The 11,129-nt window shown below is 40.1% G+C and overlaps 1 protein-coding gene across 11 annotated transcripts in view; it reads right to left on the bottom strand.

The window, feature by feature from the left end:
• Positions 1-11,129, bottom strand: part of PLCH1 (phospholipase C eta 1) — a 72,442-nt gene that overhangs the window by 42,969 nt on the left and 18,344 nt on the right. For 6 of the 11 annotated variants that reach the window (XM_052804102.1, XM_052804104.1, XM_052804107.1 and 3 more), the window contains exons 2-4: positions 5,588-5,734; positions 4,281-4,524; positions 1,791-1,920 (exon numbers count right to left, since the gene is read on the bottom strand). In XM_052804102.1, the coding sequence (XP_052660062.1) occupies positions 1,791-1,920; positions 4,281-4,524; positions 5,588-5,734 (521 nt within the window). Of the gene's footprint in view, positions 1-1,790; positions 1,921-4,280; positions 4,525-5,587; positions 5,735-9,328; positions 9,710-11,129 lie in introns of those variants that run through there. The other 5 variants (XM_052804110.1, XM_052804111.1, XM_052804100.1 and 2 more) reach the window with 5 other exon arrangements.

The raw sequence follows: 11,129 nt of genomic DNA, 5'->3' as shown, positions 1-11,129 counted from the left end.
GATGGAGGGCATCTTCATCCTGCTATCACTACTTCCTTCTCAAGAAAGCTCTTCCAGTTGGTGCCCAACCTCACTTCTTCTATAGAAGAAGAGCTAGTCTAATAGCAGATGCAATGAACACATCTCTGACCTGCTTTGCTTTCCAAGGATCCAGTTTTACTTTCCCTTCACATAAACCACTCTATTTCAAAGCGTGTCTTAGAACAGGAACCCATCTTTACACCAGTGACTCCTAGTACATACACACAACTAAAGTAGCAGCCCCATACTCCATTCCCAGATGCAGGACCAGGACTGCTTCATAAGCCTGGCCACCCCCATGGCGCCCCAGGTGCTCCTCCAGGCTGGGGGCTGCTCATGCCTTGTCCACAGCTGTAAAGCCAAGCCACACCAACAGTACTACCTTAGCAGATCAAGTCCAAGAACAGTGCCAAGTAGCTAGATATAGGGACAAGGATTTGTCCCACAGTTACTTTGCCACTCCATTTATCCTGCATGAAGCAATGACCAAAGCACTGCTCATGGGGTAAGGCCTTTAGGATTGAGCCCCAAAAGACTAACAGTAAACAAACCTTCAACACTCCTTCTATATTCAACCTTAACTTTAACCATGCCTGTGAGGTCTAGGATATTAACTCAGGTATAGGCTGGCAGCAACTGCAGCAAAATAAAAATAAATTAAGCAGCTTATTTTTAACCAAAAGTTGCCTCTGATTATACAAAGGCTGATGGTTGCTAGAGTGGCCTACTTCATTCCTAGACAGTTTAAAAGTGCAGGCAGAACTAAATTTTTTTTCTTCTTGGTACATGGCTTCACAACTCTCTGCCTCTCCTGCAGCAGACAACTATCAGCAAAACCCAAAGACCTCAGGGAGCTGCATTTCATTACACCTTCTTAGTGCTACTGTTATCTGAGCTACAAACTCAGATCACAGAAAGTAAGCCGAGAAGAAAATAATTCCCAGCTATCTGGTGTCAAATAGGATTATAAATTATTTTATATCTACTATATATCTTAAGTGACGTTTATAATTTGTGGGAACAAGTATAACCTGAACTCATCTCTGCAACACAACCCCACCAGTTTCCACACTTCTCAAGTCTTTGGGGAGTAACTTGATACTCCATACATGTATCTCTAATGCGGATTTTATGTCAAACAAAGAAAGCACTTTTGACCATAGAAGATTCTTCAAACTTTCCCATGTTTTATAGCAAACCAGCTTTTGGCTGGTACTGGTTTTGAAGAGTTAAGAAAATTTTATTTTGCTCTCCATTATGTCTTTGGCTTACCTTTCCTTTCCTACAGTAAACACTAGGGCTGGTGGAAAATGGTAACTGTTTTCAGACAACAGAAGTAAAAAATTGATTCTGGCTAAGTAGGAGGAAGTTGTTAAAAAAAAAAAACCCAACAACTAATTACTTTCATAAAGCTAGTTTCTATTAAATAATTTTCCATAAAGGAAATTAAAAAGATTTCAATAGAAACAGAATAACTTCATTGTCCATCAATGCCAGCATACAACAATTCAGTTCACAGAGATGAGCACAATAATGCATCTGAAAATGTAATATTAATAAGTTGTCTTCTATGTGGTTCATGTCATTAAAACAATGTCCTGATGCATCTTTGTCTACAAAAAGGTAAAGACTTGGAAAAAGTCTCTGAGGTGCTAGAAAGGACAGAGTTTTAAATCCCAACTTGCAGATCCTATTCTGGATCTGTCCAGAAATAGATCATAACTGGCACTATCTTACCACAACAACACTGTGTGTTAGAAGCCACCAACCTGAAACATCTGCCGGACCTTCCTGCGGGGCAGGTTAACATTCAGTTTATGCATCAGCTGGTGGATCTCTTCAATATTCAGCAGGCCATCTCCATTCTTGTCAGCCTCCTCAAAGGTCTGTTTGACCCAGCTACAAATGTGTCAAGGAAAGGTTCAAGAGGGTGATTTCCTCACGGAGAAGGGAGGCAGAGCAGTTGGGCAGGTAAGGGAGAAGACTGGAACTCAGGAGAACAAGACCTTGCCCCAGCTCTTCTGGGCAGGGGGATAATCCTCCTTAGCAGAGGACCTTAACAGGTTCCAGGGAGAAGAACTGGGCATTATTCAATCCAGCATTCACAAACATGTCTTTTTCAAGTCAGCGCCTCTGGGCAAAACATTTGAATTAAGACTTCCCACAGCATGCATTAGAGTTATTTGGGTATGCTGTGAAATAAAGTCACTGCTGGCAAAGATCTGGTGCTACCTACCTGGTTCTTCCCCATGCTGATGCCAAACCAAAGCATTTTTACTACTGTATACCATCTGGTACAATTTGCTATTGTACCTCCTACCTGATGCAATTAAGACTGTTGTATCTGAGGGCTACTGGTTTCATGACTGAACTCAAAGGAATCAAGCTCAATAACCATCTGTATTGGGGATGATGTTAATCTAGTGCAAGAGGATGGAATAAGGAAGACTCTGTGAAATCAGCCCAAGTACATTATTATCAGCCTGAGATTTCCATAAGAGCCTCATTAAAAATTAACCACTCTTGTTTTTTCCATGCTCTCTCCTCCAAGACTGTCAAACAGTTCTTTCATCTGTATATTTTTAACTCTTCCATCTCTGGACAACTTCTGTGTCCACCACTTTCTGATATCGCTGCCCTCATTTTGTGCCACATCTTCCACAGGGCAGCAACTCCATAAAATCGTAAGTTGCACAGAGAAAATGGATAGCGCTCATACATTTGCTGTTTCTCCCCTCACAAGGACAATATGGCATCAAATAAAGCTAGCAGCTGTGAGATTCAGAAAACAAGAGGTGATTCTTCACACAGCATATGGCTTGTCTCTAACATCACCTTTTTGGAGATGTTCTGCAGGTTTACATGGGTTTGAGGTGACATTGAACCAGGTTTTCCCCCCCTGCCCTTGCATTCATTCAAATGCTTAAAACCAGTACTGGTTTATAACAATTATTTACAGCTAGGTTCATAATACCAGCCCCTTTGCACTCTCATTTCTGCTACTAGCTTCTCGTCTGAGAACATACTCCAAGTTTTCAAATATTGACAGGCTTGCTCTCATATCTTCTTCTACTTCTCCCTTCATTCTTCTTGAACTTCTCCACTTTTTAACTGGTACCTTTTACCCCCTCATTGCACATATATCCCTCTGCAGCTTTTGCTAAGTTCTTACACTAGCTGGAACTGGTACAGGGTCATTTCATCTGCAGTCTCCCAGCTGCCGTATTTGATAACACAAACAAGACTTGAAGTGATGTTTCACCAGTACAGAACATACAGCAGATATGTGCACCTCAGAAAACTCATGGATAAATATAGCAACTACGTGTGCAACAGAGCATGCAATTCATCCCCCAAATGGATCTGTGGCTACCTTGTCTCAGAATTAAACACTGAAAATATAAATTAAAAATACCTGAAGTATGTGTATTCTCCAGGAGAAGTATTTACATGTGACCACTGTAGATTTCCATGTGGCAGAAGAGGCAGGTTACAATTTTAATCAAGATGGGCTTGGTTTGTTTGGTTTGGTTTAGGGGGAAGAGCATTGTTTGCATTTAACATACTAGTCAGCACTCTTGTGAAAGAAAGCACATCAAGAAAACATTCAATGGGCATGATCTTTACAAGAAGTTCATTTTGGTTACTAGGCTACAATAAACATTTAAGGAGCTTTAAAGATTTATGCTCCTGACAATCAATGGAGACTGAGAAGTACACACAGCTATTTGACACAGACCGACCAAGAAAAACAGAGATGGCCAGGAGTTACTAGTCAGTTTACTGAAAGACTCCCAAAAACGTTAGAGTTTCACCTGTCCAGAGGCTACAAAATTCAAGCTTTCCATTAGTAGTATCTGGAAAACAATGTCTAACAGACCTCACAATTTGCAGCGGAAGAATATAAGCACAGTTGGGCAAACAGAAGACGACAGAAATCCTGAAATCATGCTGGGGTTAGTATTTACTGAGATAACTAGAAATGACTGTTTTGACCCTTCAATAAGAATTTCACTAACAAAATGCAAGACTATCCCCTGACTTCAGTGCAGTTTAATCCAGCCCCTAAGGCACAGCTGATGGACACTTATCTGTGCAATAAAACATGTCAGACCCATTACTCAAGTTTCCATTGCAATCAATGGCAAGGTTTTTTGGTCACTTAACAGGAGGTAAAAGGACAGCCTATGCTGAAGTCACTAAAAACCAAGCCAGAAATACTGAATCAGAAGCTGGAGCTCAGGCTCATAAAAGGATACTGATCATGTGTTCTCTGTCGCTTAGCGAGTGAGTCCTCATCACTTATTCCAGCCATCAAATATTTCAGTCCTGTGATCCAGGTGCGAGCTTCCTCTGGGTTAGATGTAATCAGATCCAGTGACTCCATGTGGTTGCCGTGGTAAATGGTAAAGCAACAGCTTGGGTCGAAGTTCCCCTCTGCATGGCGGTGGAAGATTTCAGACTGCCGGCCTTCAGTGACTTTGTAAATGGAATCGATGACAACTATGGGGAAAAGGGAGAACAAAAGATGACATGCTTGGATATCCACCCAACCTCTTTCTGTTTTTAGCAATTCTGAATTATTCAGGCTAAGAGTCATTAAACTTTTTTTTAATATTACATCTTCACATCCAAAAGCGCTTTTTGATTTCTAGGTTTATCCTTGCTTTGGCTGTGCCATGTGCACAGTACAGCTGCCTTGAAGGTAGGCCAATGCAGGTACAGGCAGGTTACAGCAAAGCTCTTTGAGTGCTCCCTGCTACATCAGAGGACTGTTGGCTGCTCAAAGGGGAGCACGAGGAGACAGATACCAAGTGTCTTCTATCAATCAGTGAAACACTGTGTAGCTCCGAAGGGACTGCTCCCACCACAGATGTGCCTTCTACAGCAGGAAGACAGGGAAACCCATTGCTGTGCTAGGGTAACACGGCTCCCAATGCCATGGCACCTAATAGCTATGCTGTTCAACACAGCAGCTCTTAGCCACCACACACTGGCCCAAAAACATCAACTGTCACTATCTGTAGCCTTCCCAACTGCTTGTTTTTAACCTCAAGCCTCCGTGACAGCTGTGTGATTTTCTAGTATGTATTTTATTCAATAAACCACTAATTTGAATTTCCAATTTCAAATGGTGCAGCAGGAACAGTTTCAATGAGAAATAATGCTACACAATAACTTCAAGATGTAATAATGCCTAAAGAAAATTATCACAGTTAAGATTAAGAAACCTCAATCTAAACTTTTCTAGGTTCTGTATATAGATTTCTGATATATACATTGAAAAGAGTTCAGCATAGTTTGTTATCAAGTCCCTCTTCAGTTTGCTCATAATTCATCTATATCTATGGAAAATGTTGACATCAAACTGAACTACACTCCCCCTTCCTTTCATAATCCTGAACTTTTAGTAGGTGGTTAAACTCTACTCACACTCTTGAAAACCTTCATGTAAGTATCACATCACATTTTACATAAGCATCAGAAAGCATTTAATTGATCCCTCTGTAATGCATGTTCTAATACTGAACTGCCCCAGAAATTGAAAGAAATATTAGAAATTTACTTTTTGCCTTTTCGCTTTTTCTGGACGGTCTCCATCGGATGCAGGTCCTGTGCTCATCCAGGTAGAAGAGACGAACTAGCCCTTTGGTTCCACTCTTCAGCTTAACCATCTGAGTCCCAGACTGCATAACACTCATGCATCTTTCAACTGTGAAGCAGAACAGAATAAATTCAACTAAATGGCCATCTAATTCCACTAATAAAATTACTTACTCACTTTCCAACATCTGCCAAGCATATAAAATTTTTGACTTGCACCTTTAATGATGGAAACTAGTCATTGCTGTGAGAGACATACTATTTCTTCTTCACTACTAGCTTCTCCACATAGGAAAAAAAAAAAAAATCATCTGTCAAAAAACCTTCACAAATGAGGCAAAGAAAACTTTACCATATATTGAAGGAAAATATATTATAGTTGTTCCATGCTTATCTCATTTAAATATTTTTATATTATTATACACAGTACTGTAATTTTAAACCCCAGCACTCCACAAATTTTGAATGGTGAGATTATCATTCAAACTCTGTATTCCTTTGGGGTCGGTAATCCTTTAGCTTATATCTTGTGCTTTTGACACTGTTAGAAGTGCTAACATAATTATAAATACACAATCCCTCTTCCTTACCACACACATTTACACCCTCTCCATCCTGCTACCAAATTTCAAGCACATACTGTGATGACTTCCTTTTATCCACCCATCTGATCCAGGACGATAAGGCTTTGTTTCTCTGTTTTGACTAAAATACACCCATCTCTTCCATTTCATCTCACATCTTTCCTCCTACAGTTTTCCAAACACTAGGATCAAGATAACATTTCTTCTTGATCTCAGTATATGTCCATACTCTTAAATTACCTTCTCCTGTTTTTATCCATTCACAGCCTCTGCTGACTTGATATCATTCCAAATTCACCTCCCAGGTGATTTGTTTACACTCTGGCTGGCTCCCAAATACTATCTGGGTCTGTCTTTATTTCTTCTTATCACCCTTCTTCTCTTCACCACTTCTCTGTTTACTACTCTTCTTGGTATCACAACAAAGACCAATACACCCTCCTACTCCTCTCTGGCAGAGCTAGGATTTATTTTCTCAGCTCCTGACACCTCCTTAGCTCCCACAGCAAGTGGCACAAGCAGCACAAGCAGCAGTGGACTCAGCGCCAGCTGAAACCCCACAGTGCTCCCATACACCAAAGCACATTGCAGTGGCCCTGCTCGGTTTGTCTCCATGGCAGAAACGTGGCCAGAACATCTTCCGTCAGAGCATTACACTACCCCAAGGCCATCAATGAAGGAGAACAAGCCTGCTGCTCCTTCCAAAGCACCTCTAGGTCAGATGCAGTCAGAGCAGCATCCTAAATATTCGACAAACGCAGGACGAACAGCCATTGTCCCTGGACCAAATTCCCCGGCTCCCTTGCACAAAGGCCTTTTTGTTGGCAAGCCAAACTCCACATCAAATAACTGCATCAGAAGTGGTGGTTTTGCTGAGGAGTTGTCTTTCTTGGAGGAATGAGAGGACTCAGGTTGAGCTGAACGGAACCAAACTCTTCTGAAAGCATCACAGATGTGCATGAGTGCAATAAATGTTTTGTTTATTATGTCCATAAATGTATGGCCTTCCCTGAATCATCACACATACCAAATAAATAGGCGGGTTTGAAAGTCCTTCAAGATGAGCCAGAAAAGTGACATAAATCAAGCCAGAAATAGATGTTACACAGTATCCACAGGTCGACTGTGGCAGTTTTAACTTGTATCTATCTGAAGATGCACAAAGTACCAGGAAGACAAGCCTTTACACCACGAGGGATGGAAAACTCGGAACCTTAAAGAAGAAAGATTAACTGAAACAAAAATAAATCTCTCAAACTTACTACATACGTACATCCACACACACCTTCTGTTGGCAGACTGAGCTTTTCACTTTGGAACTGAGTTTAGATCAAGTTTGCCTTGGATTCATACCTAGCAAACAAACAAGAATTGTCCTCCAGCACAGAAATAAGGCTCTCCATAAGAAAAGATTGTACCAGTGTGTATGGATATCGAAGTTTGAACTGCTACATTAGCCTGGCATACAAACTGCATGCATGTTTTAATTTCACTATTAGACTGATCGATTGCAACAGGGTTTTAGCTCAGGAAGAGGTTAGCAACAAGCTACTCTGCACAGAAAATCTGTTTCTTTGCACCGAAGGCTATCAGTTATTAATAAAATTCTTACAAAAAATAACTAAGTCTCACATAAGTCTTTCTATTATCATCAGCTCAGTTGTCACAGAAAAAAACCTGGTTCCACTAAGATGTTGTTGAGGGCAACTAGCAAAAGGCAGAAGAAAGAGGACTACATTTCTTTAATGTAAGAAAAGCAGAAAATGGGCCACACTCAGATAATTACAGCCAACAAAACCGGGGGGGGGGGGGGGGGGGGCGCAAGAGTCATAAAAGGCAATCCAGTTTCTTCTTCGCCATTTCAATTGCCTAAACATTTCTACGTCACATTTGTAATTGTTACAGATGCCTTTCACATACACGTTTTTCAGACAGACTTCAGAATCAAAGTTATAAGGCATAGATTTTAAAAAACTTTTTTCACCAATAGAGAAGAGTAGAAGAAATCCAGTTCCTGCTAAATATCTCAACATTCTCCATTTCTCAAATGCCATCTGCAATAAGTCTAGTGCCCAAGTAAGCACCATCTTTTCTGCTTGCACTTTTCCAGTTCCAAGAAAATACCATCAGGATGCAAACATTTAGATAAGAATTGTCAATGTGCAAGAGAGTTAATTGCATCATCCCTACTGTGTAGGTTTTAATAACAGAAAGAATCCACTTTAAAGAACGGACTACAGTAATAGAAATGCCACACCATTCATAGGCCCATTGAATTTCAACTCTGCAAACCATTTACAAAATACACCATCCTCCCCTTTAAGATATTTATAAAATATAAACACACAAAGAAAAAAAGTCTTTTTAAAATCTATTCCTAATATGCTAATTTCTGTCTCTAGCCAGACATTCACAAGAGAGAGACACCACACATTAGCATCTGAATAAGGTGAAGTTATTGAACAGAGGCAGTTCAGAATAAAGCTCCAGAAGAGTAATTCAAGAATGCTTTCACTAAGGAATAGGAAAACCAGTTCCAGAAAAACATTTAATCCTCTAGATAAACCATGAATACTGAGTAAATGAAGCAGCTCCTCGATGCAGACATCTATTAAAATTTGAGAAAACAATACATGGTTTCCATTATATGGTATTTTTCTAACACAAGGACTAGTTGTGCATTTTTTGCTCAAAGTCTGAAAATGAATGAGGTAGAACTAGAATACAATGTAGTTTACGTGCTACAAGAACAAAGAAAGTTAGTTAATCTGGAAATTCAAATAAAATATTATGCTTATGCATTGTATATTTAAAGCTTTTCTTTCAAATGAAAAAAAATTTGAAAACTACAGTCAATTCTGTTCCCAGGGTTATGCAAACTTATTCTTGACAGTCCAAAATCATCCTAACAGACATCCTGTAGTTTAATGGTTTTTAATAATATTGAAATACCAGTCTATTTTTTCCTCCCAAAATAACCATTTAAAGCACAACAGACCTCAATTCAAAGAGCATTTTTAAATTTTTAGTTCAAGCGATGATAATCATTCTCAGTAGTACACACATCTCCTTTTTCAGAAGGAGCTGCTTCTCTATTGAATGGTAAACCAGATACAAACCCATCTGTGCCAGCTGGACTTTTTCTGAAGTAGCCACACTCCCCAGCACATGGTAGACCTCTGAAGCCAGGAGGAAAGCCATCCAAGCCCCCAGTAAGTCCAGATGTGACTTGAAATCTTGCAAGTTAAGCAGATGCTATTTATTCTACCTGACAACACCGCTCCTCGCTGCTGAATAAATCAAGCTGCTGCCTGGGAACACTAAGCTGGAACTCTGACCACTAACCATACGCGGCCTTACGTTCAAAAAGCACTCTAATCCGCCCCAAATCAGCCAACAGTACCTTCCGTCCAGCTCGGCTGTAATCTATCCCCATGTGCAATCAGGTCTTTAATAACCAGGGAATAGCTTAGCACTGCACCCTGAGAGAATCTCTCGCAAAAAGTTACAGCTCTGTTCACAGGTTTAACAGCCATTTCCCTGTACGAGCCCTGTTTTTCAACAGTTTGCAGTTAATTTGGTTTAGTTCTCAACAGTCATTGTTATGACATGCACATCTGCGTGCTGTTGTGCTTTACCACAAAGCACTTAAGGCATGTGGGACCCTTTAGTTGACAATAGAAAGAAAATATTTAGGGAATTAAAACATTATACCTGGCAGCACTTTCAGTAAAATAGAAATGCACTTTGATATACACAAATATATACAGGGCACATCACAGCAGTGAAACACACATACACTCCCCATAAAACACGTTCATCCAAGATTAAATAAATATGCTGGTCACTTCACAACTGGAACCAACAGGCAGGAACTGTGCAGGAGCAGCACCAGCACCCAAAGACACCGGCTGGGATGCTCAGTGCACACCAGCTGCCCCATCGCCCGCACATGACAGCCAGCACTGCACCAAGGTTTTCTGGGTTACCCCAACTCCTAAACGCTTTGTCTTGCTGTGCCCTCAGCCCTGATTAGCTTCCCCAACCCTTCATTTCAGTCACGTAACGCTAAAAGTAAGCAGTAGCAGGAACAGGTTTGAGATTTTTTGCTGCTATATTTTGGGTTTTCATTACTCAAAAAATACTATTACCTAACCATTAGTAGCAAACTCTCTATGCCAAGAGCCTACAGCAAAATCTTCATAGAATACAGGTTTTCGGTGAACAGGGGTTTATTTCACTTTTTTTAGCCAGTTTCAGTGGTATTTCACTTTTAAAACATTCTTTTTTCCAACATTGCATTCAAAGAACCATTACCTGCAAAGAGATGATGTTAACTATTTGAACAAAACAAAAAAAAAAAGCTCAAGGCCCCACTCATTTTACTCTGTGGGTCCTGTGCAGTAAATCACATGCACATGCAAAGTTTCAACTAAACTTCCATGCTTGTCCTAATTTTACTCACAGCAGCCTATTGCCATAGTGGCACTCAGCTCACCCTGAGCATAATCTCACCTGCATTTCCGTCAGCTTCTGTGAGATAGCACAAGAAAGCCATAGGTCTTTAAACAATGAGTTATTAATTCAATTTCAGGACAGCCAGTAAAACCTATTTTTGCAAGGGGCAGTGTGTGCAACTGCTATGTGCCAACAGCTTAAGTGTCCACAGCAAACCTTAGTAAATTTATACAGTCAGCCCTTAACAAAACAAATACAGTAGAATGTGAATATATTTAATAGCTTTAGGAACAGAGTCCTATGATTAAGTATTAAGATTACACCACTGAAGTTGTGACACAGATTTTTTTTTTTTAATTAAAGATCTAAACAAATTTTTTACTGCTGTCCACAAACCCAGTTCTTTTTTATTTTTCCCCGTTATACTACTATATGTTAAGAAATTAATAATTCAAAGTGCAA

This window comes from Harpia harpyja, chromosome 12 (assembly GCF_026419915.1).
Source record: "Harpia harpyja isolate bHarHar1 chromosome 12, bHarHar1 primary haplotype, whole genome shotgun sequence".
NCBI classification, from domain to species: Eukaryota; Metazoa; Chordata; class Aves; order Accipitriformes; family Accipitridae; genus Harpia; species Harpia harpyja.
This window is presented reverse-complemented; position numbering and strand designations above follow the sequence as displayed.